Source organism: Myotis lucifugus, unplaced genomic scaffold (assembly GCF_000147115.1).
Source record: "Myotis lucifugus unplaced genomic scaffold, Myoluc2.0 scaffold_37, whole genome shotgun sequence".
NCBI classification, from domain to species: domain Eukaryota; kingdom Metazoa; phylum Chordata; class Mammalia; order Chiroptera; family Vespertilionidae; genus Myotis; species Myotis lucifugus.
This window is the reverse complement of record NW_005871085.1, coordinates 2,296,693-2,324,480: the sequence shown is the minus strand read 5'-3', so window position 1 is coordinate 2,324,480 and position 27,788 is coordinate 2,296,693. Positions and strand designations below refer to the sequence as shown.

The window sequence follows — 27,788 nt, the reverse complement described above, 5'->3', positions numbered from 1 at the left end:
CCCCCCCGGCGCACCCCGAGTGCCGTGGGGGAAGGGGGGTGGGGAGCCCGCCGGGCCTGACAGCCTCCCGGTGCTGTTCGCTGCAGCCCCGCAGCCGGCCGCCTCCCTTCCCGGCCGCCCGGGGTGGCGATGTGGCATTTTCAAGTGAAGTTCCCCGTGTCTGCGTGGCGCATTTTCGTCCACACGCGTTATGATTTGAATCTTCAGCAGTGACACCAGCGATGTGGAGAGGGTCACCCCATTTCACAGATGCCAGGACTCGGGCTCCAGGCAGCCTAAGTGACTTGACAGGTCTCATCTCCGAACACAGTGATGGAGCTGGAACTGGCTCTCGCGGCATTTAACAACAAAAGAAGCTTTTTTTCCCCCCATCTTTGATGAATTCCTGTGATGCATCGTGGTTTTTGTTACTCCTTAGCTTGGAGACCTTCCGGTGTCTCCATCACCTGTAGAATAAAGTTCAGATTGGACATTCACGTTTTCCCATGATGGGGCCCCTTGCCTGCACTCCCACCTTGCTTTCCACTGTCTCCCCCTCCTGGCCCTTCTCTCTGTTGGCCCCGCCTGTTTTCTGTGGGCAGCCTTCACCTTCCTGTGCACAGTTCGCCTTCCCCTGCTTCAAGCCTCGCCGTCAGACTTTGAGGCCCGTTGCAAGTCTCTCGGCCCGACAAGGCTGGGGCATCTGGGTTCCTCCCTCGGATTTCTCTTTCCTTCCAGATGGGTCAGGGCACTCACCCTGGTGGTGTCACTGGAAGCTTTCTGCTCTCTGCCCCCTCCATCCCCTTCGCATGCTGTCCCTCTGCTCTCACCATCACTGGATTACTCATTTCTTTATACATGTTTTGTCTCTAACTGGACTGCCAGCCGCTGGAGGTATGGCCCCAAATCTGACGGATGGCGGTCCCCAGTGTCTGGCTCAGGAGCGCTTACACACATGCTCACAGTACTGGGGAGTCCAGGACTGCGGAGGAGTCCTGCCAGCCCCCACCTGGTTTTGAGCACATGGAATATTTATTGCTGGGCACGGTGGGAGACAGCAAGAATCACCCCTAAAGCGAGGGGTTACCTTTTACAGTAAAACGGGCGATTCAAATGTAAATGGTGAGATGAGTCTCCTTCCTCTGTCACCCACTCTGAGTGGCTGAGGAATTTCTAGGAACATCCAAATTTAGTAAGACCAGGCATGGTCTCTGGGATATACCTGGCCAGGGCATATCTAAAATATAACCAAGTCTGATTCATGTGTCAGGAAGGAACTGTTTTACTTTAAGGGAACAGTCAGAGAAGTGTATGGGGTCGAATAAGTCTGGGGAGACTGCATGCTGGATACTCCTTTTTTTGGAGGTCACATGAAATGTCACCTTATTAAAGGCTCCCAGAGGTCTTGCATTGAAGAAACCAATTGACTGTTTAGCCAGCATCCCAGCATTTCTCTTATTTATCTGTCTCTATAGCCCTTTTTGGGAACCCTGTGTGCATTTTGTAGAAACCAAGAGCATGCTATTGGAAATGTTACAGTAGAGGATAGAGCAGGACATGGTCACGGGGTCTTCTGCCTGTCTTCTGTCGGGGGGAAGACATTCTAAGCATTCTCATCTTCTTGCCAAGTGTGTCTTGCTTTGGGGAAGAGCAGGTGGGAGATTGCTCCAAGCAGAACTCCTGGTTCCTTGTTCCTTTTCTTAGCTTATTTTTATTATAATTTGGCTTCACATGATGTGTTCCCAGAGAAGGACCTGCCTTGGCCAAAGCAAGCATCTCTTTTTCTCCTTGGTGATTGTGTTTCTCATTTTGATCACATTTAGGTTTGTTGACCAAATGATGTTTCTGGACCTTTGAAGCTGTGGGCCAGTGGTAAATGCCCCCTGGTGAGCCTGTCACCGTCTCCTCCACTTCCTGTCTGTGCTGCTGTACCTGCCCCTTGTTTCTGCTGTTCTCGTATCTATCCATCCCTTTTATCTCTCCTGGAGTCTGTTTCTTCCAGACACTGCCACAACTGTCTGGTTCTTTGAATTTAATCTAATCTGCCCTCTCTTTGAGTCCTCCGCCCATTATGTGCTTCACACTGGTTTATTATCTGCTGTCCCTTTCCTCCAATATATAAAACGCTCCAGGTCATACCTGGGAGAGATGGCTGGCAAGGAGCAAGTTATTACACTGCAGAAGAGAGCTACCTTTAAAAGATTTTCAGGTTTCACTGCAACTTCTTTTAAATGTTCAAGTTCTTTCCTTTTATTCTGTCTTCCGTAACCTAGAGGAGCTGTGTTTTCTTGGGGCTACATTGTCGTTTAGCCAGAGACACTATTTCTTTTATGGGAAATCAGAGTGCTCATCCAAGGATGAAATTGCTTTCTCCATGTAGGGAAAATAATGAGGTACCTGCCTGGTACTCCATTGTCTGGTGGTGATGTCAGCCAACATTTGAGGCATAGTTTTATCAATAGCTTCAAGTTATTATTATTTTTTATTAGGTTAACTCTAAGGGTTGTTGTCAAAGCTTTAAAAAAAATAGGTACATTATTTGATTAGCAGTTGCTTTTCAACTCATATTTGACTGAAGCCATTAAGTGACCCAAAAACAACAAAACAACTTTCAGGAGTCATGTGACAGACAGGGAAACCTAGGCTCCAAGAGGGTTATAACTAGTAAGTGGCAGAGCTGGTATTTGAACCTTAGTTTATTTTGTTGAGATAGAGCTAACCTGTAATTTTTCCTTCTCCCAGGTCAAAAAGTAAAATGAAGTACATTCTAGTTACTGGTGGTGTTATATCAGGAATTGGAAAAGGAATCATCGCCAGCAGTGTGGGCACAATACTGAAGTCATGTGGTTTACATGTAACTTCAATTAAAATTGACCCGTACATTAACATTGATGCAGGAACATTCTCTCCTTACGAGCATGGTAAGCACAGTGCATTTTTCTTTCTTTTTTCTTTTATTTACTTTTTGTTAATTCTCACCTGAGGATATTTTTCCATTGATTTTTAGGGAGTGGAAGGGAGGGGGAGAGACAGAGAGAGAGAAACATCGGTGTGAGAGAGACACATCAAGTGGTTGCCTCCCACATGTGCCCGACCAGAACCGGGGATCAAGCATGCAACTGATCAGAATTGAACCCGGGACCTTTAGTCTGCAGGCCGACTCTCTATCCACTGAGCCAAATGGGCTAGGGCTCTTTTTTCTTTTTAAAAATAATTGTGTTGTGCGTAGAAGAAATGTCAGTCGGCCCTAGGAAATTGTGTGTATTTTGCATAACATAACTTCCATTTCTTGCCTTCTAAAAAGGTCCTTAAAGTAGCAGAATGACACTTTTCTCACCTGGACAGAGAGGAAGGAGAAATCTTAATATGCTATGTAGTAATTAGAGTGTAGAGGTTTCCGTTACAGAAATAATAGAAATTATCTTTCTGGCAGCTGAGTGAAAATCTGTCACTTCGATTGAAAATAGGTAATCTATTGACATAACTTTTTTTTAAATATTTGAGAACAGAGGTTTATATTTATTTTTGCTGGCCCAAGCTTTACAAATAGGATGCATGGAAAGATAATAAAGAAATAGAGTTTTCCCTGGTATAAGAAAGGTCTTGATAATAGCAAGCACCTTCCAAGATGGAGGTATCTGAGCTCTACAAGTTGCGTGTTCCTATGATGGAGGTGTCCATTCAAACAGGCTAATGGACCACTTTGCAGGGATTTCGGCAACAATTAAATGCTGGAGCTTCTGTTTTGCTAACAGAGTTTGGATAATATAAATGAGCATCATTTGAGGTGAGTGAAAAGTTGAAACTGCTAAAGGAGGATAGGAGAGTACCTATCAACTGTGATACCTGATTGTCTGAAGTACCTAACAGATTAATTGCTTAAAACTGGGGGGAGATGTACTAATAGAATATACTTCCTAAGTTTTTAAATTCTGTTTTCATATTCCTACTTTCTAAGCCTATCTAATAAAGAGGGAATGTGCTAATTGACCATCACACCCTCACAAGATGACGGTACCCACAGCCAATAAAGAGGGAATATACTAATTGACTGCCACGCTCTCACAAGATGGCAGCGCCCACAGCCACAAGATGGCAGTGCCCAGTCCCCTCAGCCCCGCCTCATCCAGCCTCAGTCCCCTCAGCCCCACAGGGAAGGCAGTTTGGGGTGATTGGGCCGGCAGGGGAGGGCAGTTGGGGACAATCATGCCGGCAGGGGAGCAATTAGACGTCAATCAGGCCAGCAGGGGAGCGGTTAGGGGGCTATCAGGCTGGCAGGCAGAGTTGTTAGGGGCAATCAGGCAGGCAGGCAAGTGGTTAGGAGCCAGCAGTCCCAGATTGTGAGAGGGATGTCCCAGATTGGAGAGGGTGGAGGCTGGGCTGAGGGACACCCCCACCCCCGTGCACGAATTTCCTGCACTGGGCCTCTAGTGTTGAGATAAAAATTTGTAAGGGTGGGTGTCACCAGGGCAAAATCTAGGTGTAATAAATAGCGATAGGAAAAGATGGACATACGGGGCAATATTTCCTACAGAATTCCTGAGCAGAAGATAAGCCCTCTCTCTGAGGGGGAAAATAAGACATTTTTTTCCTTTCCTGTGTTTGAGCTTGTCTCTTATTATGATGGTAGGAACAAACCAACCATTCTGGGCAAAATTGCTAGAATGACGTTTCGAGGAATGAATGTGAAACAAAGGGATGGGAAACACTTTTAGTTTCACAATTTTGTTTAGGACTAAAGTGTAGCCCAGAGCTGGCTTTTAGAATCAACGACCTTAACATATACAGTATATGTCTTGTTTAAGCCTTGAATCAAGTCATGCTTTTATCACATTTCAAACCTTGCTTTGCTCAAGTAGTAGAATTTGTTGAAAACAACAGATGCCATTCTAACTGTAAAGTCTCATATGCCCACAGCCCTTTGGGCTATAATTTTCTTCAATTCCATGGTATTTCAGAACTATCTGATTCAGACTGAGTTTGTTGACAGACTGGAGTGTGAAGTTACCTTTTGGAGAATGGTTGATTTTATGTGTGCGTCCTATTTAGTTACCTAGAAGTAAATTTCTTTGCTTTGCGTATAGGTAACTTTGTTCTAGTTGAGTATTTATGTTTTGGCATGCAAGTTGTGCCGTGGCATGTGTATTTTTCATTACCCTAAACATCTTCACTGTTTACTGCAGGTGAGGTTTTTGTACTGGATGATGGTGGAGAAGTTGACCTTGACCTGGGTAACTATGAGCGTTTCCTTGACATCCGCCTCACCAAGGATAACAATCTGACCACCGGGAAGATATACCAATACGTCATCAACAAGGAGCGCAAAGGGGATTACCTGGGAAAAACCGTCCAAGGTAATCCTGGATTTGCCTTCAAAGTTTAAAAATCTTAACCAGTTGAATTTCTTTTGTGTATTCTTATTGAAATATGCCGTCAGTTGACTCAAACAATAACTTGAAGAAGCCATCACTGCTCTGTGGACAGCACTGAAGCTGTCAGTCTGGTGGTGTGATTTGAGTCCAGAGAGCTGTTGTCTTTATACAGTACAGTGATGAGTGTGAAGTGATGAAGGCAACTAGGTTAGGGCAGTAAGCCTGACTGTGTGTGTGTGTGTGTGTGTGTGTGTGGTGGTGGTGGTGGTTGTGTCTATGTATAGGTAGTGATAGGGAAAAGGCATGCATCATGTGCATTGGTTTTAGGCTACTCATCAGTGCAAATGGGCTAGGGGAGTCTGATAAGTGGGTCTCAGTCCTCTTGAGCTATCACCAGCCCAGTTTCACTTGTATCTGTTTGCTGTCTTGGGGTTTGCATAGTGGTTCATTTGAGAAAAGTGCTGGTTTGAAAAAGGTGGGGTTGGAAAACCCTGACCTAGTATAATGACATACATCCAAACTTTTGGGGCCGCTAAAAAGTGGCTTTCACCTGGGTTAGGAGAATAGATCTGCTTTTGGCTTCAGGCTTTCCTGGACCGAAAGCCAAAGGTCCCTCTGACAATGAGCAACCCTAGACCAGATTCTAGCCTAATCGGGTCCTGTTTACACCTTAGCTCTGCCACTTACCAGCGTTATGAACAGAGGTGTGTTACTTAACCTCTCAGATCTGGTTTCCTTTTCTGTAAAATGAAGATAATAACAGTATCTACTTCTCCGGGATGTTGGGAGGATTAAAGGAGCTAAGTCAGTAAAGTGTTTCTTTTGAGTTCCTGACACTGTACACAAAGGGGCCAATTTGGAATTATAATGACCTTGATTATACAGTTCGTTTTCCTAGGCCCCAGTGTATTTGTCCATTTATTCATTCCTTCATCAAATATGTTGTGAATGCTCACTGCAGGTAGTCAGACCTCCCTGGTGCTGGGAATACAGGATGAAGAAGATCAGAGAGGCCATTGCCCTTGTGGAGGTTACACACAGATGGAATGAGCTGTCTGTTAGGAGCTGTGATGGAAGAAGAGTGAAGAGAGATTGAGAAAGTGGTGGGGAGAGCCAGTTGGACAGGTGCTCAGGGAAAGCCTCCAAGGAGAGGATGTGTGAGCCGAGAGGCTAGCCATGGGAGGAATAGAAGGTGGAGGTGCATGTCATGTACCAAGCTGCAAGGCTGCAGGGGGCTTGACCAGGGAAATGAGGAGCTGTTAAGGCTGAGCACAGTGACCCAGGGGGATGGTGAGAGGTGGGGGCTGCAGCAAGGTCATATGGGGCCTACTGGGCCCCAGCCTGGAGTTTGGATTTTACTCAGAGCATAAATTCAAGGAGTGGTGGACTCTGATTGGCATTTTTAAAAGATCCCTTTAGCTGCTGTGTATGGAATAGATAATGAATATCCTTGTGCTTGAGGCACTGCTGGCTCTATATATAGCAAGTTAAACAGTAATCTCTGCCCCTTAGGAATTTGCTATCAGAATCTAACAGTTATGATTTTTAAGTTTTTAGCAATAGCTGGCATTTATTGAGCACTGACACGCTAGGCATTCTGCTTAGCATTTTACCAGTGCTGTGTCATGTAATTTGCACAGCTTTATGAAGGAGAAGCTATTATCTCCAGTTCATGGAGAGGGAAATTGAGCTTAAGAATAGTTAAGTAATTTGCCCAAAGATCCACCCCTAATGAGAGGTGGAACTGAGACGTGAATCCAGACATTCTGAGCCCAGAGGTTGTGCTCGTAACTACTCTGCTCCACTGTACTGTCTCCAGTGGATTGTCTCCCCTCTGGGAATCTGGAAACACAATGGGACAGGGTCCTGGTTTCTCTTGTTCCTTGAAAAGCACCCAGGTTGACTTGCCCACCTTCAGCGGTAAGCAGTGGGGCGGCCACGTGGTCTGCCGTGTGGTTGTAGACTGGCTCAGGGGCAAGAACTCCGATGTGGGTCAGGACGCCACTCTCAACCCTACTCTCCCCTAGTGTCTCCAGCCACCCCTGGGAAGTCTGGAAAGGAGGCTGTGGGGAGTGGGAGCAGGAGCCCAAAGGTTTTTTTTAAGGTCATTTAAGAGTGCTCTCAAAAATATTTTTGTGATCCCTTTGCCTCTCTGTGAAGGCAAAGAGTGCAGCCATTTGTTGTTAAAGGTAAAGTGTGTCTTCCTCACCTATGCTGATGGAAAAGTGTGAGTCCCACTGTTTTTCTCCTCAGTTGTCCCTCACATCACAGATGCAATCCAGGAGTGGGTAATGAGACAGGCATTAATACCTGTGGATGAAGATGGCCTGGAACCTCAAGTGTGTGTTATCGAGGTGTGTATAAGTCTTTTCTAAACTCTGTGATTCCTGAGTAGGTGGCCAAGTGTACCTTTCACCTCCTTAGTCAGCCATCAGCAGCGAAGCCCTTGACCCTCCTAACTGTGATGTGGCAGGTGAGGCCATAGCAACAGTCATGTGGATCGGCTGTGCAGTCAAAACAGATACCTTGTCCGAGCAATTCTCCTTTTTCAGCATTTATACATCTATGTGGTGTGGACTGTGACACATTGTGTTTCTCTGAATGAATGAGCCTCCTTTTGTTTCAGTTTCTATATTCCTGCTTTGCTTATCCTAGCTGTTGGATCTCTGTTCCTGCAAAATAGGAGACTCAAAAGTTCCAGCAGCTAGTTTGTAACTGATACTTTTAAAAATATATATATATTTTTGTTTATTTCAGAGAGGAAGGGAGAGGGAGAGAGATAGAAGCATCAATGATGAGAATCATTGATCAGCTGCCTCCTGCACGCCCCATTGGGGATTGAGTCCGCAACCTGGGCATGTGCCCTCACCGGGAATCCAACTGACTTCCTGGCTCATAGGTAGATGCTCAACCATGTGGGCTAGGCTGCAAATGATGCTTTTAATACAAAAGTTTTTTGTGGCTAAGTGGATAAGATTTAGGTTGCTCTGTGACTCTCTTACAAATTAAATTCCTAGTACATCTTTCGCCTGACCTTTTTCTTGAAATGATGTGGAAAGATCCATGATAATCTTGGGGAATGGTAAACCCATCCAAAAAAAGTAATCTTTTAGCACAAAGAAATACCTAATTACTGTCAGAAAACTAACCCACAGGAGGGAGGTTTAGTACTTAACCTCTAAAATAACTTTGTTTCTCTAGCTCGGTGGAACAGTGGGAGATATAGAAAGCATGCCATTTATTGAGGCCTTCCGTCAGTTCCAATTCAAGGTCAAAAAAGAGAACTTTTGTAATATTCACGTCAGCCTAGTTCCTCAGGTAAGCCATTCAAAACTTGGGGGTGATGGAGAGGAGGGAGAAAAGAATGATTTTCACTCCTTTTCTGTTTTAAATATTTGAGCTGTAGGAAGCAGAAAATAAAAACTTCTTTGTGAATTTTAAGTTACAATCATACTTTCTGAAAAGATCCAGTGGGAAACATCAGGGACGTTGCAGTTAAAGCTGGTGGATTCAACATGTCCGTTTGTCTTTAATCACATGGTGAAGCCCATGACAATTATGGTAAAGGGAATTTTTATATAGACAAAAATTCACAAAGATAAATACTGAGAGAGGAGTCAACAGTAACAAAAATTAGGAAGGCAGAAAGCAGGTGGACATGTGGAAACTGACTTAACAGACCTGGGAGAGCTGGATCCTAAGCCTGCATCAGGGAAAGAGAGAAGTAATCCAGTGCCCTTCCGAGGCGCAGGAATGGGCAGCATCCGGTACCTCTGGGAGTGGGAGTAAGGGTGAGGCTTATAATTGCTGTTCCAGAAGCAGTAAAACCTCTGGGGGGTCTAACTGCTTCTGGAAGGCAGTTGTGAGCCCCACCCTTCCCTAATGTGCACAGTGGGGCACTAGCCCCGCCCCCACCTTGGCTGAAGACTGGAGGTTTCTTTCTTTGAAGAGAGATTCTGAATGAGCAGACACTAGGGATATTTGAGGGCAGTAATACTGAACTAAAAACATGGGAGGAAGTGTAATTTGATGCTCTTGAGACACCCTATCTTCTTCCACTTGGTTCCCAGAAACATCACAGCCGGGCTTGGACCTTCCATATAGGAGATTGTAAGATTCTTCTTGGGGTATATGACCAGCCCAGGAGAAAACACACTGCCCTCAGAGGCTCCCCAGTTAAACAGGCCAGCCAATTCCCAGAGTGAGGACCTGGTGGACAAGTCCATGCACTCCCACGGAACTTTCACTTAGCTTTTATTTTTTTATTTTTTATTTTTTTAAATATATTTTATTGATTTTTTACAGAGAGGAAGGGAGAGAAATAGAGAGCTAGAAACATCAATGAGAGAGAAACATCGATCAGCTGCCTCCTGCACATCTCCCACTGGGGATGTGCCCGCAACCCAGGTACATGCCCTTGACCGGAATCGAACCCCGGACCCCTCAGTCCGCAGGCCGACGCTCTATCCACTGAGCCAAACCGGTTTCGGCAACTTTTAAATATGAGCTGGGAGCCAGTGATCACCAGACATTTGGAGAAAGTATCTAACATGCAAGAGATCAAAACAATAGGAAAAAAAGAAAATTAGAGGAAATTAAAGCTCTGCAGGGAGCAGGAAACTTAAAGAAAATAAAACAGTCTGTGATTAATATCCTTAGAATTAAAGGGAAATAAACTGCATCTATTTGACAAAGCTGGATACCCAAGAAGGGAATATTCAGAGAATAGAAAATTCTTGGGGATTAAAAATTGGATAGCAGAACTGAAAAATTTAAGAGGAAGAAAGTTGATGAAATACCCTGGGAAGTAGAACAGAAAGATCAAGAGAGAAAAACCAAGAAAGTTGAGGAATGGTCCAGGAGTTTTAACATCCAAATAATAGGATGTCCCAAAAAATAATAAATGGAGAGGGAACGAGTCTGAATCAGGGGCCCATAAGCTATGCCCACAGGTCAAATCAACCCAGCCTGTTTTGAAAATTGTATGGAAGTATGACCACACCCTTATGTTTATGTATTGTCCATGCTGCTTTTGTATTAAAAGAGCAGAGTTGAGTAGTTGTGACAGAATGCATGGCCAACAAAACCTAAAATATTTATCTGGCCCTTTATAGAAAAAAAATTTTTACTGTAAACAATTCAAGGAAATTTCCAGACATGAGTTTTTAGATTGAAAGGGCCCACTGAATGCCTAGCATATTAAATGAAAAATGAACCACACCAAGGCACATCCTTGTGAAATTTCAGAATAATGGGGAAGAAATTCTAAAGGGCTCTAAAGAGAAACATCAAGAATTGGTATGGCATTCAACTTTTCACCAGCAATACTGGAAGCTAAAAGTGAAGCTGTTTCCTAATAAATTCTTGGGAAAATGATTTTCAACTTAGAATTCTATACCCAGCAAATGTATCTGTTAAGTGTGAGAGGAGAATAAAGATAATTTAGTACATAGAAAACTCAGCATACCAACAAAACAAAACAAAACAGAAAGCCAAACAGAAAAACATTTGGACCAGAAAGGAAAAGTATGGCACACGGCTTAACGGTGGACAGTATTTAACTACTTTCAAAAGTCATACACACTGATGAGGGATCATGAGGTGGGGGGCTGCAGGCTCAGAATGGTTGCATGTGTAGAATGTAACAAGGAAATCAATAAAAAATGCCTCAAACTATAAGCCAGGAATCAGCAATAAAGCATACTAAAGGGATCAGTTAAAAAACTGAGAGTGGCTGGCTGTCTCTAGGCTTTGGCACCACTGGTCTTTAGGACAAACTTTGTAGAGCTGTTTGACTCTAAAATATGTGATGTGTAACTTTTACAAAAATAAAAATGAAATGAAGGATCAAATAATCTATTTCCCCATTAAGAAGGGGGTTCTGGGAAAAGTCAGACTTGAAAATTCCTATCATAGAGCAAGTAACTTTTTATTCTTTTGTAAAATAGCCAAGTTCAACAGGGGAACAGAAGACTAAACCCACCCAGAATAGTGTTCGGGAGCTCAGAGGCCTTGGGCTTTCCCCAGATCTGGTAAGAGTTCCTTATTCCTTGGTTTCAGCATGATCTTGTGTGTCTCATTAAAATCTCTTCTGTGGCACCCAATCCCTTTGTTTTCTTGGCATGCTTTTAGTTGATGGTGGAGAAATAGGTCTGGTTCTTGAACTGGGGCTGTAGTTTACAAATATTTCCTTATCTGGCATGTATGTGGTCGAGTCTTATTTCTCCCCTCAGCGAGTCATTTATTCTCTCTTCCCTCCTAACCAAGAACATTGAGGAAACCCCATTTGCCTCTTGTAGTTCAGTAATCGTGTCTGTTTTTCCAGTTTGGGATTTAGGAATTTTAAGTTTGCAAACAGGTAATATTGTCATAATATGCACGCATTGTGCTAGGAGTTAGCTTAACAGTGATGTCTGTTTTCATTTCAATTAGGAGAAAGCCCAGCTTTGTAATCTGTTCTAATTATCTTGCTTTCTTTACTACCAGGTTGTGTGCAGGTGTGCAAATCCTCTCGACACATCAGTGAAAGAGAAAATATCTATGTTCTGCCATGTTGAACCTGAACAGGTGAGTAGAAACTCCATCTTCACATGAATCATTTTTTGCTTCTGATTATCCTGAAGTCTCTTAACCAGTCTCATAAGGCTTATTGTCAGTTCAGGATTTGAGACCACAGACTGTTCCCTGGAAGAACTGACCGTTGGCTCTGTGACTCCATGACCCTGTCTGTGGTTCCCCAATGTACTTTTCCTCTCCTGCCTCTCCTCTCCCCACTTCTTGTACTACCTTCTGCAGCCATGCCGAATGGTGTCCGTCCCCCCGGCCCCCTCTTGGCCTCACAATCCTATTCATTTTCTTCCTTTGGGGCCCAGCTAGGACACAGTATTATCGGAGCAGCTTTACCTGTCAAACCTTCTCACTCTTGAACCTCAGTTTGATCTTTGGGCTCACAGGTGCTGATGGTGAGCTCTTATACTGCGCCTTTATGTGTGTCTGTGTGTTTCCCTTAACAGACTTTGAGCTTCTTGAGGGCAGGGCTCACCTTATTCAACTTTATATTCCTGGTGCCTGGTGTCTAAGGTGTTGTAGGCTCTAAACATATTTTAGTCTTTTCTGTTATCTGTGCTACAAGGGTACCTATGGTACAGGAAATTCAAAATTTTGGAACTGTAATATGTCTAAGTATGGTGCATGGTATAGAAATTCTAGTGGTGATTAGTTGAGACTGTGGCATTAGTAGGTTTGGCTGAAAGAGAGTTTATGGATTTGAAGGATTTTATGATTAAGTTATAGATGCTTTGTTTTGCTGCTAGATTATTTGAAGGTCTGGAGACAGAGAGGGGAGAATGGAGCAGCAGGGTTAAAATAAGGAAAATCCATTTATAAGACTACCAGGAGTGTGGATTTGAATATAAAAATATTAAAATCATTGCCTGGCATTAAAGGGAATAGAGCAAGAGGGAAGCCTTTCCCCATTACAGAGCTGCTATCATCTCCATCTCCATGGTGGCGCAAGCTTCAGGGAGTGAGGGCGGCCTGGGGCCTGAGAGCAGTGTTCCTGGGTGTGGTTCCTGAGCTGGGAGCTGGGAGCCCTCTCAAAGGGATTCATAACGAATATGTGTAAGAATAATTTCATTGTTATGAACAGCCACTAGTGCATGAATTCGTGCACCGGGCCTATAATATTGTATAATTTTCTTTTTAGATTTATCTTTGTAAAGACTTTAGGTTTATTCACAGGTATTTATAATTAACTATGTGAATGGCATATTTAAAAAAATTGTATTTCCTGATTAGATATATCCATGTGTAGGAAACCTTGCTGAATTCTGCCCATTGATTTCAAGGCAAGCTAACATTAATTAAATTCTGTTAGTTCTGATTGTTTACGTATACATTTTCTTGTGTGTTTTTTTATGGATTAAACAATAATATTGTATACAGTTAGTGATAATTGTTTCTTTATTTTTTAGTTCATATACATTTTTTAAAATCTAATTGTAATGGCTAATATCTCTAGTACATCACTGAATAGAAATAGTGATATGGCCTGTTATGCCTTGTTCCAGACTTTTGCATTAGTATTAATAGCAAACTAAATGATGTTAGCTCTGGGTTTTTTAATATTGTCCATAAAAATTCTAATTTACCAATAATTTTTATTATGAATAGGTTTTGAATTTTTATTAAACCTGCATCCACCAAGGTATTCTTTTCCTCTCCTTTAATCTGTTCATGTATTGAATCCCACTGTTAAATTTTCTAGTGTGGTGATTCTGAAACAGCTTTAAAAAATACTGATGCTCCTCCTTCTTCCAGAGATGGTGTGGAGTGCAGCAGGCTTAAGGATTTTTAAAAGCTCCCCCAAGTGGTTCCAGAGCCAAATTTGAGAACCACTATTCTGGTGACAAATCCTTCTTGAATATGACTTTCTTTTTTAAACAACATTTGTAGTTTGTGATTTTTTTTTTTTAAAGATATTTGTATCCACCCAGCTATTGTGGCTCAGTGGTTGAGCATCGACTTAAGAAGCAGGAGGTCACTGTTCGATTCTTGGTCAGGGCACATGTTGGGGTTGTGGGTTCAATTCCCAGTAGGAGGCATGGAGGCAGCTGATCAATGATTCTCTCTCATCATTGATGTTTTTATCTCTCCCTCTCCCTTCCTCTCTGAAATCAATAAAAATAAATTATGAAAAATATATTTGTGTCCATGTTTATAAGAAATTAGTCACTATTTTTTAATTCTTCTTGAGTTAATTGGTTTTGGTAATTTATATCTTTCTAAAAAATTGCCCTTTTTTCTCTCAAATTTAGTTATTTTCTCAAGGTCAGGTAGCTAGTAGGAGCTGTCAGCCCAGTTAGTTTTTGTTTGTTTTGTAAAATAACCTTTGCTGCTTTTTAAACAGGTGATCTGTGTCCACGATGTCTCGTCCATCTACCGAGTCCCCTTGTTATTAGAGGAGCAGGGGGTTGTAGATTATTTTCTTCGAAGACTTGACCTTCCTATCGAGAGGCAGCCACGAAGAATGCTGATGAAGTGGAAAGAGATGGCTGACAGGTTTGCTTCATAAGAAGGAGTTGGGAATTCTAGCCTATTTCTTTTTTTTTAGGGGCTCGGGGAATTCAGCTCTTACTTGTGCTTTCAACTCATGTTAGAAAAGGTTATAAATGGTAAGGAGCATTAAGAAAGGCTCTCAGCCTTCATGTAGTTGTATCATGGACAAGGAAGTCCTGGTGGACTTGGCCTAGGTCCCAGGTCACAAGTGAGTTCAGATTACACACTGACACCCTTGTCTCTGGTCGACTAGAAACTCAACAGGGACCTGGTGGCAGTGGGTTAGCACATGTACCCGAGGCCCACACCGATGACTGGCGAGGCTGGAACACTCCTGGGTAGCGTCCCAGATACCTGAGCTGGGCTTGGGAACATGTCACTCACCCTACACCAGAAGAGGATCAGCAGGGAAGTCAGTCTTCTGCTACCACGTTGAAAACTCCCCACTCCTCCCGCGGCGGTGTGGTGCTCACATCTCACGCCCCGCCCAGAGCACTGGGTGTAGTAAGCACGTGGGAGGGGAGCCACTCATCCCACTGCTGTGATATTTTCATTTTGACATTTTCCCTTTCAGTCTTTGTCCATTTACATGCACATCTTCTTGTAGCTACAAAAATGGCACACAGTTTTAGGACTTTTTTCATAAAATATTATAAATATTTTTGCTCTGTTGCTGATTACGTTTTATAATGTAATGAATATGGACTATTGTGTGGATATCCTATAATATATTTGACTATACCCTTCATCACACATTAACCCTTGTGAAGTGTTGGTCCATTTTTTTGTCCTTTGGGATTTTAATTTTTTGTAAAACAATGTGTGTGAGATTTTGAAGCCATCTCTTTGTAACGGCTTCTAAAATCCCATTTTCTTAAAAAGCCAGCCACACTGATCTGAAAGTTATTTGCTCTTTACTGCTGGGTACATAGGACTCAGATAATAGCTGCTTCCCGAAAGTTCTTCCCAGACTTGTTTTTCTTCTCTTTCAAAAGGAATTTAGGTCTCGTGGTCATATGTACATTCTAAATATTTTGTGGTTTCTTGACCTCTGATTGATAGATACGACCGCTTGCTGGAGACCTGCTCTATTGCCCTTGTGGGCAAGTACACTAAGTTCTCAGACTCCTACGCCTCTGTCATTAAAGCCCTGGAGCATTCCGCACTGGCCATCAACCACAAGTTGGACATCAAGGTGAGGAGGGTGGCACTGCATCAAGGCATGACCAGGGAGGCTGTCTGCAGTCCAGAGATGCTGTGTATCTGCTTTATATTTTTGAAGCTCAGAATTTATTTTTAGGATTAAAAAGATTTATGGTGGGCCCCTGGCTTTGAGAGAACAGTAGAGCATTTTCAGGAAATAATGAAGGGAGAGGTGGTCAGAGTAGAAGCTGAGAGACAGTGAATGCTTGGATCTGAATATCAAGCAACCAAGTAAAATTGCCCCAAGGGGGTGGGGGAGCCCTGCTGGCCAGAGGCACTTTGCACAATTGCTGGTACCAGTTACCCCGTCTGTGAAGTGGGAATGCTGATATCCACCACATAGAGCTGGGAGGTTTCTCCAAAATATGTGTCTAGTCGCTGAGTCAGTGCTTGGAACGGGGGCAGCACCCAGTAAATAGTAGTTACCTGCTCTGCTCTGCTCTGCTCTGTGACATGGTGGGCAGAAGCCGAGCAGTGGACTGTCAGGCATGGCCCCTGCCTGTCTCCTTGAGGTGGTAGAGTATCGGGGTCCATGGATTCCAGAGCCACACAGCCAGGGCTCAGATTCTGCCTCCCTCGCTTACAAGATGTGTGACTCCAGGCAAGTTACTTAACCCTCTTTGTGCCTCAGTTTCCTCTCCTTTAACAAGGGATAGTGATAGTACCTTCCTCATAGGACTATTATAAGAATTAAATGAGTTCATATAAAGTGCTCAGTACTGTGCCTGGCACAGAGGAAGTACTGTTTGTTAGCTCTTTTGGAAAACCTTGCACCTGTCCCTTTTATACGTTTCCCCCAGCATCGCAGCTCCCCAGCTGGAGTGGGTGTCCTCACCAGCGACACGGGGGTTTGCCTGTTTCTCCAGGTGTTTCCCAGGGTGATAGTTTGCTTTGTGCTGGTGAACAGATTCCTGTAGAACGACCTATTCCATGTTCTTACAGAATTATGGGATTTCATTACACTGCCTGACTTACATTTGCTAGTTCTTTGCATCACTCATTTGTTCTCTCCACGTGGAGCTAGTCTGTGCCTCTCCTGTGTTAGATGGTGGAGGTGAGAGGTGACTAGAAAGTCAGGGAGGTCTCTCAGGTGTGATTGGGAGGATTTGAAAGTAAAGTATCATTTTAAAACTACTTTAAAATTGAGAAAGATGGGGCATTGATAACACTGTTCAGAAATTATGAAAGATCAGTTCGCGGCTCTGGCATCACGAGCCTGCTTCTTTTCTCCTGTCTCACCGCCCAGTACATCGATTCCACGGACTTGGAGCCGAGCACCTTGCAGGAGGAGCCCGTGCGCTACCACGAGGCCTGGCAGAAGCTCTGCAGCGCTCAGTGAGTCGCTCGCCCTTGGCTTTCAGGGTCTTGGGTTGCGTCCGTGGGCAAAGTGCTGTGCTTTCGTGTGCTGGTGGCAAATCTGCTTGTTTAAATGTCTGTTGAAGAGACTGCACACCGGATGATGTAAACCTTACCAAAATACAGCTCCTCCGTGTCGTTGGAGCTGAAGAGAACTTGTTCTAGTTTGATTGCATCTGTTGGTGAAGCTTAACTTAAAGATTTTCATCCAGAAGATATGATTAGTATCTGTTGGTAGAGTCTTATAAGTAGTTTGTTTTCAGCAGCTGCTATTTATAATCATAAAACATGAGCAAGAATGTCTAGTTCATTAGCAGAATTGAGTGTTACGGGGCCCTGTAGCTGTGGCTGAGACCCCAGGTCAGTGTGGCACTCAGGCTGACCGGGAAAGGTCCCTTCCTACTTGGGGAGCACAGTGAGCCCAGAGGGGGGGAAAATGCGTTTATATGAATACAGATTAAAAATCAGGAAAGAGGCTGTGCCTGGGACAAATACTGTGTGGTAGCAGTATTACAACTTCATATGCCATCTTTTTTTACTTGTTGGCACTTAGTACCGTCACTGAGAAAAGTCCATGGTTTTGTGTGTGTTTTCTAAGTTCTTAGTGTTTCCGTTCAGCTCATTGGCAGCCTGAAATCACAGACATAGCCCGGTGGCAAAGTGTATGGGTAACTTCATGGCTTCTGTGTCTTGGAACTGGCTGTGGGTGGTCACTGCAAGCTGGACTGGTGGGAGGGGTCACCGTGCTGTGCTCTCTTCTCTTGAACAGCGGAGTGCTGGTTCCAGGGGGATTTGGTGTTCGAGGGACGGAAGGGAAAATCCAAGCCATCTCCTGGGCTCGGAAGCAGAAGAAGCCTTTTCTGGGTAAGAAGTAGAAAAGAGCACAAGGAGGTGCCTGTAGCCTGTAAGTGAAACGGGATCCCCAGACCCAAACACAGGTGCCGTCTTTCCAGATAGCAACTCAAGTCCAAGCCTCTTTGGTTCTGTGTGGGAGAAATTCAAACCCTCCTTTAAAATGAAACGTTAAACTTGTGAGTTGCATGTAGATGTCACGGAACTTTCAAAGAATGAAGTGTCAGTTAGGAAATCTTGTTTATTTACTGACCTTGGCTTTAGGCAGGACTTGGGGAACTATGTTCCATCCTCACTTGAGGCACCAGTTGACTAAGTAAGCGAAGTGATCTGGGATGCTTCCTCGTGCTGTAAATTTCAGGAATTTTCAACTTGACCAATTATAAGTGGGAACTGAGTACAAGGGGGGAGGAAAACTTGACTTTTCAAAGTACTGAATAGAATATTGGAATTGAATAACTTCTGAAACCTGGAGTCTTTACATACACTCAGGTCAGTTTTTAGAATCCGATGCAGATACAGCATAGCAGGGGGGCTTGCTCATAGCAGGAAGTTCAGAAAGTTTGTGGTTGGAATGCTGTGTACAAGCAGGACACAGCCCCAGGCAGGCTGTGGGAAATGTGGGAATGTCACCTTTTCCATGGAGCTTCATTCCTGTTTCTCTCCCACCTGCAAGGCGTGTGCTTAGGAATGCAGTTGGCAGTGGTTGAATTTTCAAGAAATGTGCTGGGATGGCAAGGTAAGTGTCTGCTTAAAAGCTTTTTACATCCCTGGAGAGCACAAAGCCTGGTGCCTATTGGGTCACTGGGAGCCGTGGAGAAGGACAGGCCCGCCCGGGCTCTCAGTACCTCTTGGGGTGCATTAACGGGGATGTTTATTGAGGGAAAGCAGGACCTCCTCCAAGCGAAACCCCAGGAAGGAGGGAGCCCAGCTGAGCAAGCTCTCTGTCCCAGCACTTCCTGTTCTGGAGATCCTCACACTTTATCACCATGGCCATCGCCCTGACCTAGTGTCCAGCGAGATAACTCTGGCCTGTGTGAGGCTGTGCAGTTTTTATGAACTTGAGCTGGTTAGACCAGGGCTCCACCTGACTTTATCATTTATTATGGGTGATTCTCGGCACATTCCTTAGCCTTTTGGGGCCTCTGTTACTACTATAAAATGGGTTAATAATGATACCACTTCACATGGCTGTAACTAGTAAATGAAGTTATACGTAAATAGTCCCAGCACAGGGCCTGGCAGATGGGAAATAATCATGTCAGCTCTGTGCCTCGCTAAGGGTATCACCGTGTCCAGACCATCCCCAAACTGGTGGCTTCCAACACAGTGGTTTATTTCCCAGTATTGTGTGAGGTGACTGCTTTCCTCTCCGTGCAGCGTGGCTGAGATCACCCTGCCCTGCCCTCAGCTCTGCCCAGAGGGACAGCGCAAAGGTCTCTCCCCCTGGCAGCTTATCAGTCACTAATTCAAGCCGAGCTTCCTCACGGCATGGAGACAGACTGGCTTCCACAATGACAAGCCGACTGTGCAAGCCCCTGTCAAGCTTGCTGATGTCTGTGGCCAAGCCCAGAGTCTTTGGGGGGTGGGGGGTGGGGGGGAGAACAACCTCACGATGTGAATACTGGGGGTGTGGTTCATTGGGGCCACCCTTGGGAGAGTCTGCCACACCCCAGCTGACAGATACTAGGTTTTCAGAAAGACTTTATGAGTTCTAAGAAAAATAAAGCAACGTGAAGGAATGAACAAGTGGTCTGGCTTTACAAAGTACTTGTGGTTCTTCTGTGGCCAGCTCGCTGTTAGCAGGCTGATCTCAGTTCACATTTCTTCTGAGCTAAGGGGATGGTGGCTCATTTTTGTAGGGAGCGTGCCCTTAGGTTCTGGCTTCTGAGCTGGCGGGCACTGTCTTACCCCCACCGCCCTAGAGCTGGCCCTCTGGGCACCGTCGACCCTCCTGCCACCACTGGGCTTCCCAGGTGGGTGAGTGACCTGGGGAGGAGCTGTCCTTCAGTTGAGTCCTGGCCTTGGTTTGGCCCAGCAGGGGGAGATGCCCTGCACATTCAGATAGAACGAACAGACACACAGAACCTGGAGCTCAGTGCGTTTCCTTTTAGTCTTTAGTGGTTTTGCTTATGGTTAGATGGTAAGTTCAGTAAAGGATAGAAATGTTACTTGGGTTTTGAAATCAGGTAATTTCTGATTTAGCTATTGAGTGAGGCAGTTGAGTAGGGCCTGGTATAAGATGCTGAGCACGAAAGAGATAGTACTTGCCCATCTTAGAAAGAGACAGTCTGAAACGAAAAGTGAAAAAAAAGTTGAGATTACAGTATAAGAACCTCATAAGGATGTGTTATCTAAATAAAGATTATTTATGTCATTAGTTTCCATGTCCCCATTTTGTACAGCTTTGACCTCCTCCAGAGGGTTACAGATGTAATGCAAAAAATGCATTTGTGTGTTTATTTTATAACTTTGAAATGCTGTCCCTAGTTTTTGTTCTAATCACTGAATGACTTTAAACTGAAGAGGGAAATTGTGATTCAGAGCTTAGGAATCAAACTTTTAAAAAATCAGATTTGCTTGTAATTATTTTCATAACACAAATGTTTTTTATTTTTCAGATGCCAATTCTACAGAGTTTAACCCCAATACCAGTCATCCTGTGGTAAGTCCAGTGTTTGCGTCTCACCAGGGCCTACATGGTGCGGAAGGGACACTGATGGAAGATGATGTTTAGAGACAGGAAATGAGACCACTTAGGTCTATCCCAAAGGGCCCTGAGGTCCTGCCTTTCAGACCCACTGGATAGGAAGGAGTTTCTTTTTCATTGTGTGATTTCTCACTGCTCTTCCATTTTGCCACAAAAAGTTTTAAGGATAGGGACCACCCTAGCCAATTAGGGGGGACGGGGGTCCTGATTAAAATAATTCTCCATCCCCACTCCCCTTAGCTCCCAGGAGTGCTTTATAATAATACTGATATGAGCCCTGATTGGTTTGGCTCAGTGGCTAGAGCGTCGGCCTGCAGACTGAAGGGTCCCGGGTTCAATTCCAGTCAAGGGCATGTACCTTGGTTGCGGGCACATCCCCAGTGGGGGGTGTGCAGGAGGCAGCTGGTCGATGTTTCTCTCTCATCGATGTTTCTAATTCTCTATCCCTCTCCCTTCCTCTCTGTAAAAAATCAATAAAATATATATTTTTTAAAAATAATACTGATATGAAACACTTAGGGCACTTATTATTGTGCTAGGCATTGTTCACTGCTTTATACAGGGGTGAGCAAAAGTAAGTTTACAGTTGCTCGTGTGGAAAAATCTGTAATACAAGCGTAATAATATAAAAATAAACTTTCACATACTCACAACTGTAAACCCATTTTTGCCCACCCCTGTATATTGATTCACTTAATTCCCAACAACCCTGGGAGATGAGCATATCATTAAAGAACTTCTGGAATACAGTATTGATTTGTGTAATGGTGACCAGAGCCCTCTGAGACGCATACTCGTGTGACATCTCCTTCCAGAGGAGCGTGGCTCGGGGGCGAGGGACAGTGCCTTACTGGTCTGAATCCCTAGCCCCAGGCGCAGGCCTGCAAAGCTCTTGATCTCAAGGCACTTCCACGGCATCCGTATATGCTTGTTGACCTGAACTTGAACTTTGCTAACACTAAGACCTCAGGAGGAGAAAAACAAAGGTTTTGAAATGTGGGGGTGGAGGAGGAGCAGGGCACAGAGAGGTCAGTCAGTGGACAGAGGAGCACGGGACTGAGCGGTGGACTGACTGTCGGGGCTGGGGCCCTCGCCGCTCTGTTCTGCAGGCGCTCACTAAGCTGTCGGGGCTCAGTGAACCCTAGACGAGCACCCTTGCCTCTGACAGCTCATCGGTCTCGTGGAGCGGGAGGGAGCGTGTGATAGCATCCCTGTCTGGTGTACTTGGGCTGTTAGTCCTCGTGAGAACTGCTGCAGCCCAGCAGCACTTGGGTCCACAGTGCTGGGCGCGGGAATGGCTCATGAGGGCAGCGGGAGGATTCAGCCCCCACCCAGTGAAGGTTAGAATGATTCCTGGGGGCGTTTCTCCCTGTGACAAACGCCTCTTAGCAGGAACGGCTGGGGAGTTGGAGCCTCCAGGCTCATGTCACTCAGTGCGGCGGTCTGTCTAACGGAAGCAGAGTTTGGAGAGCATGCTTGTTTTTCATCCTCCAGGTCATAGACATGCCAGAGCACAATCCTGGGCAGATGGGCGGCACCATGCGGCTGGGCAAGAGGAGAACCCTGTTTCAGACCAAGAACTCCGTCATGAGTAAGCGCTGCCCCACTGGCGGCCTTCGGCTCGGCACCTACAGGACGTGTGTCTTGGAGGGGTGGGGGGTGCTGGGCTCTGGCGCTTTTGATTCTGTTCTTGCTTTAGAAGTTCCTCTCCTTTCCCAGTCATGCACATCTAGGATGCACTGAAGCGGCAAAGCCACGGTGGGGTCTTAGGAAGGTCACAGGCAGTGCAGCCGGGACCAGGGGGGTCTTGGGTGTGGACCAGTCACCAGAATGAGGCAGTTAGGTGAAATCCACTGTAACCTCTTCCTCTCCTATATTGTGAGGTTGAACCATGTGGAATTGTCCCACAAAAATGGCGGTTTCATAAAGTTCAATATAAATAGATTTAATTTTAAAAGTACTAGCAGGTGCTAAAGGTTTAGGGAAAATTTGGGGAGGAAAATATTTAAGACTGAAGATGTCATTTTCCTGCCCACTGGGACAGTCTGCCTGCACATATTAGCAGAGGCAGCTCCGTGTGTCTGGGGATTCAGCAGCGCAGAGTTTGAGTCACCTGAGTAGGCGACCCTTCAGTCCCCCCTCTAACGTGCTGGGACTCGGGGCTCCACCTGGCAGTCCGCGTGGGTTTGCATAGCGGCACTTGCAGGTGCAGCGCTTGTTCCCGGGTAGCCAGCGGGGCTGAGGAGCTCTGACAGCTGTGAGTTAACCTCACAGTGCTGGCCCCACGGTCACCTGTGTAGCTCCTCAGACATCTCTCAGGGCTTCGGACTTTCGGGGCCTCCTGATTCGTCTTCCAAGGTAGTTTGCTCAGGTGGGAGGGTGGTGGTGAAGTCTGTTTCTGTTGCAGTTTGTCTCCATGTGGTCAGAATGTCAGAGCCCAAACTCAGCCTAAATTGCTGCTGCGAGCGGGTGGCTTAGGTGGCAGGGGAATCAGAAATAATCTTCAAAAGGCCCAGGTGATAAAAGGCGTGGATGATAAAAGTGGAAAGCAGGATGTGGTTGTGAATAGATTTTGTGTGTGTGTGTGAAATCAGAATTCTCTACATCTGCATGGATTTGGTTTTGGTTATTTGTTTGTTTGTTTTTTTGCCAGGGAAACTCTACGGAGATTCAGATTACTTGGAAGAGAGGCACCGCCACAGATTTGAGGTGAGGAATTCAGTTTTGTGACTTTTATATTTTTCTCCTTTCTGTTGCTTTGGAGACAGTAAGCTGAGAAATTAGTCTTCATTCTTCAACAGGTGAATCCAGTCTTGAAAAAGTGTTTGGAGGAGCAAGGCTTAAAGTTTGTTGGCCAAGATGTTGGAGGAGAGAGAATGGAAATTGTGGAGTTGGAAGGTGATTACTTGGGGTGTTGTATTTAATGGAAAACATAGTACGGTTTTCTTGGCACGTGGGGAAACACAAACATGTTAGTTGCTACCCTTGACCTAACAGAATTAGGAAGCAGCACTGTCTTGGGAGGTGGGGGGTCTTGGCAACGGAGGTGCCTGGAGCCCAGGGACACAGGGCCCACGGGGCGGCTCTGTGCCAGGGCCTCCTGCAGGCAGCCATTCCAGCTCTGGCCTCGGTGCCTCCTTCTCCCGGATTTGAGCTTGAACTCTGTCCTTGGGCCCCCTCTAATCTAATGTGACCTGTGACTCAACCCTTCAGACATCTGGGGAGCCAGGGACAGGACCCGGAGAGGAGGTGCCTTCAGCCAGGAGGCTGACACGGGCAGGGGAGAGGGCATCTGCTCCCATGTCTTGTGGGTACTTTAACCCGGGTTCCAATCAAGACGCTGTTTCAAATAATTGTAGGGTCTGTGCAAATGTGAAACATTTAACAAGATTTTATCTCTAATACATGTGATGTGCACATGCATGATGAAGCTGTTTCTTGCATGTTTCTGTTTCAGATCATCCCTTTTTTGTTGGCGTTCAGTACCACCCTGAGTTCCTGTCCAGACCCATCAAGCCATCCCCGCCGTACTTTGGCCTCCTCCTGGCCTCCGTGGGGCGGCTCCCGCATTACCTCCAGAAGGGCTGCAGGCTCTCGCCCAGGTCGGGTCACCTTCCTCGGCCTTCGTGGTCGTGGTTCCACGCAGCAGCATCACCCCCTGGTGATAAGCCGAGCCCAGGAGCCGGGCTGGGGGCTCCTTCCCACAGGGACTGGCGGTGACCTCTCATCCCTGGGTTTTCTCAGGCTGCCAGTGTGCCGCCCATGACCTACCCCAGCACTGCCGAGTCCCCCACCTGTAGCATCAGGGTTCCAGGATTCCAGTTCCAAGTAGGACCCTGTGGTCCAAGGGGAACTGTGATTTTCCCCCGGGTGTCTGCTGTAGTTGTGGGCCACTGTGCACCTTAATCCGGAACCAATTGGTCACCCTGGGTTGGGGCCTACGGTATCGTGACTGCAGCAGAGTTCAAATGTGTACCTTTGTAACTAGAAGCTCTGCAGCTGAATACGTGATGCAGTAGAGTCCTTCTGGCGTGTCCTATGGGCACCGTGCTTATAGAAGCAGGGAAGCGAGGTGAGTTTTTGGCGGGAGATGATGAGTAAACCGTCTGAATTCTACAGGGACACCTACAGTGACAGAAGCGGAAGCAGCTCCCCTGACTCCGAGATCACCGAATTGAAGTTTCCATCCATAAATCATGACTGATGGTAATGTATGTGCTATTTTTAAGCTTTAGGTTTTTATTGTTTGTTTTTGTAATGGTAATAACATTAGAATTATTAGAATATCATGAGTTTAGTGTTAAAATTTTTATCTGCCAGAGAATGAAAATGGTACGGTCAGTGTGGGCATCAAGTGGGTGAGACCCCTCCAAGTACTACTCTGCCCCAGTACGTGCAGTTACCCACCTGCTCTACCCCAGTACATGCAGTTACCCACCTGCTCTGGGGACTCCAGTGGGGGACACCAGTCACTGAGCAGTTGTCTCCTTATGGATTGCTACATTCGGGTGCTAATCTGACTAAATCTGGGAGGACAGGATTCTTAGCCTTCGATATTTCATGTTCCATAAACTTGGAGATCTTGAAGGAGGTGACAGATGATGTGACAACATGGTAACTGTCATTTTTGCAGAGCCTCATGCCTTCATCAGGAAATGCTATAATATTGATACATGTGATACCTTTATGTTTATTGCTGCTTATTCTGGAGATCCCTTAAAATCCAAATAATTATTGAGCTAACTTTGAATGTTTGTCTTTGTAGTGACAGGACTTGTAAGTATATAAAGTATCGTAGGTGTGGGCACTGCCATGAAGTGTATGAAGTCCTGCTAAGATGACTGAGCAAACTGTCAGCAAATATGGGCTGCTGCTGACGGTACCAGAGGGGGTTAGGGTGTCAGGCAGGAATCCGGGGTCTAAAGGAGAACAGGGGTGTGGTCTGGTCCCATGGGGGCGGGGGTTTCCATCACAGATAAGATGAGCAGCTGAGCTCCTGCACCCTTGCCCTCAGTAGCAGTGGGCCCCTGCACTGTGCAGACCTGGTCCAGGGGGCACACGGCTGTTTCCGTCTGCCTTGGTTGATTAGCCACCTGAATGAGGTGGGCCGGGAGAGAAGTAGGCTCGCGCTGGGGGGAGGCAGTGGTTGCTTTCTCTGCCGGGTGAGCGTGTAGCCCAGATGGCCTGGCCGGTGCTCTCCGGCGGACAGTGTGCTGAGGCTGACAGGCTAAAAACTGCCCCAAGAGAAAGGAGACTGGAACAGGAAAGGGTAGATATTTGGTCAGTTACATGGCATTCTAACTGCTCCCTCAGTGGAGAGCTCAGTCCGTGACACTCTTAACGGCTGGATGCTCTGAAAAGAGTGCTTGTATTGGGGCAGATGTGAGGTCCCTCTAAGATCTTGAAAACGTGTGGTTCTATAGGAATGATACATTTAGCTGGTAATTATTCATGTCAGGCTCCTACCACTGACTTCCATGAAAAACAGACATAGTTGACCATAGCAGCTGACTCCAAATTCTGACTTTTCTACTTTAACAATGCATACGTCATGTAATTGCTAATTGTCTTTTGTTTGTTTGTTTGTTTTAAGCAGGGGTGATTCTTCAAGAGAGCCTTCAGACTTCGGGAGTTTACAGCTTGATTTTACACTCGGCTTTTGACACTTCCTTTAAATTATGTTTTTATTAAGAATATTTTATTATGGGGAAGGGTATTGGGAAGACTGTGACCTGCATGTCCCATCATGTGTATCTGCTCCTGCACGGTGGCTGCCTGGTGTTGACACTCCCCTTTTCAGCCCCAGCCCCAGCCTCAGACGGGAGGCGGGACATCCGGGCAGGAGCGGTGACAGGGCGGCTGGAGTGCCCGCCAAGCGCCTCGTTTCTGCAGCCACCTGAGTCGCTGTGGATTTGAGTGTGTGGCCTCTCGCTTCCCCAGGGAGGCCTAGACCATTCTCAAGAGTGCCGCATGCGCTTGGTGCGCCCGGAGGGTAACTTTAGCTAATGCTTACACCCTTGGTGCTGGTGACCTGCGGGTGCTGCCAAGAGCAGTGAAAACAGAAACGAAGCCTTGGCACTGCCCCGCCTGGGGACTGTCAGTGCCAACTGTGGCTGGGACTCGCTGTCCAAGGGACAGTCAGTTTGATGTCACATGAACGGCAGGAAGTCTGTGTCTCTCTGCAGCGTGATTTGAGAATCCCTGTCCTCTGGCTGGGCGTCTCCTGGGGCTGGGAAGCGCTCCTTGCATCAAGGGGTCGCTCAAAAAAGAACAGAGCCTCTAAGACCCTCTCACATATCAACAGCTTTGCTCGAGGGACTTCTTCCTTCCGGGATGGTATTACTGCAGTTGAAAGGCAATATGAAAATCTATTTTCTTTACATGATGTAACAATGGGCACAGCTGTGTGCCCCTTATATTCTGGCTGGACTTGGTGTAAACTCTAACTTAAGAAATAAATAATGCAGAAGAAGAGACGTGCTTGCTTTGTCATGCTCTTCATGTACTGGCACATGGGAAGTGTCTGCTGCCAGGCATGCCTGTGTGCCTCCCGTCACCTGAGCGCCCGTCCCAGGCTGTCCTCCAGGGGAGCAGTCTTACGTGGATGACCTGATAGTTTAAAAACTAAGAAAGGAGCCCTTCTTTGTAATAGGGTCCAGAACTTCCCCAAAGACTTCAAATTTAGATTCTCATCATTGAAAGATAGAAATTCAAAGTAGCATGGGTGCCATGTGCGCTGTTCGAGCTTGAGAAGGGCTAGTAGGCGTGTTGTTTATGGAAGCCGTCCCTCTGCTGAGCAGGGACATGGCAGACTGCTTTGTCCCCGGCAGGTCATCCTGCTCCCCTAGCCCCGAGACCGGCTCCTGGGTGGTTTTTCCTTCAAAGTAAGACTTAGCGATACTGAATTCATGCTCCTTGCAATATGTTGGTGAAACTGGCACCCACCCTCTGGCTGCTGGGCACACCTGCTCACAAGCTGTCTCTTCCACAGAGTGAGATCCAGAAAAGAGGTGGGTTACTTGCCCAGCCAGCATGGCTCAGTGGTTGGGCATTGACCTATGAACCAGGAGGTCATGGTTCAATTCCCAGTCAGGGCACATGCTCAGGTTGCAGGCTCCATCCCAAATGTGGGTGTGCAGGGGGTAGCCCATTGATGATTCTCATCATTGATGTTTCTTTCTCCCTCTCCCTTCCTCTCTGAAATAAATCCTATATGATTAAGAGGTAATATGCAAATTGAGTATCACACCCTACAAGAT

At 45.9% G+C, this 27,788-nt stretch overlaps 1 protein-coding gene across 6 annotated transcripts in view; it reads left to right on the top strand.

Moving 5' to 3' along the window:
• CTPS1 (CTP synthase 1) overlaps nucleotides 1-27,005 on the top strand; it is a 27,642-nt gene extending 637 nt beyond the window's left edge. The window contains exons 2-19 of one of the 6 annotated variants that reach the window (XM_006087252.2): nucleotides 2,722-2,900; nucleotides 5,163-5,333; nucleotides 7,605-7,705; nucleotides 8,553-8,669; nucleotides 11,300-11,383; nucleotides 11,838-11,918; nucleotides 14,260-14,411; nucleotides 15,471-15,603; nucleotides 16,858-16,946; nucleotides 17,737-17,831; nucleotides 18,496-18,558; nucleotides 20,441-20,484; nucleotides 22,024-22,120; nucleotides 23,183-23,238; nucleotides 23,331-23,427; nucleotides 23,987-24,131; nucleotides 24,649-24,740; nucleotides 26,126-27,005. In XM_006087252.2, the coding sequence (XP_006087314.1) occupies nucleotides 2,722-2,900; nucleotides 5,163-5,333; nucleotides 7,605-7,705; nucleotides 8,553-8,669; nucleotides 11,300-11,383; nucleotides 11,838-11,918; nucleotides 14,260-14,411; nucleotides 15,471-15,603; nucleotides 16,858-16,946; nucleotides 17,737-17,831; nucleotides 18,496-18,558; nucleotides 20,441-20,484; nucleotides 22,024-22,120; nucleotides 23,183-23,238; nucleotides 23,331-23,427; nucleotides 23,987-24,131; nucleotides 24,649-24,733 (1,789 nt within the window). In that variant the 3' untranslated portion in view covers nucleotides 24,734-24,740; nucleotides 26,126-27,005. Of the gene's footprint in view, nucleotides 1-1,802; nucleotides 1,866-1,944; nucleotides 2,189-2,721; nucleotides 2,901-5,162; nucleotides 5,334-7,604; nucleotides 7,706-8,552; nucleotides 8,670-11,299; nucleotides 11,384-11,837; nucleotides 11,919-14,259; nucleotides 14,412-15,470; nucleotides 15,604-16,857; nucleotides 16,947-17,736; nucleotides 17,832-18,495; nucleotides 18,559-20,440; nucleotides 20,485-22,023; nucleotides 22,121-23,182; nucleotides 23,239-23,330; nucleotides 23,428-23,986; nucleotides 24,132-24,648; nucleotides 24,741-26,122 lie in introns of those variants that run through there. The other 5 variants (XM_006087253.3, XM_014454508.2, XM_023752709.1 and 2 more) reach the window with 5 other exon arrangements.
• The last annotated feature ends 783 nt before the right edge of the window (nucleotides 27,006-27,788 follow it).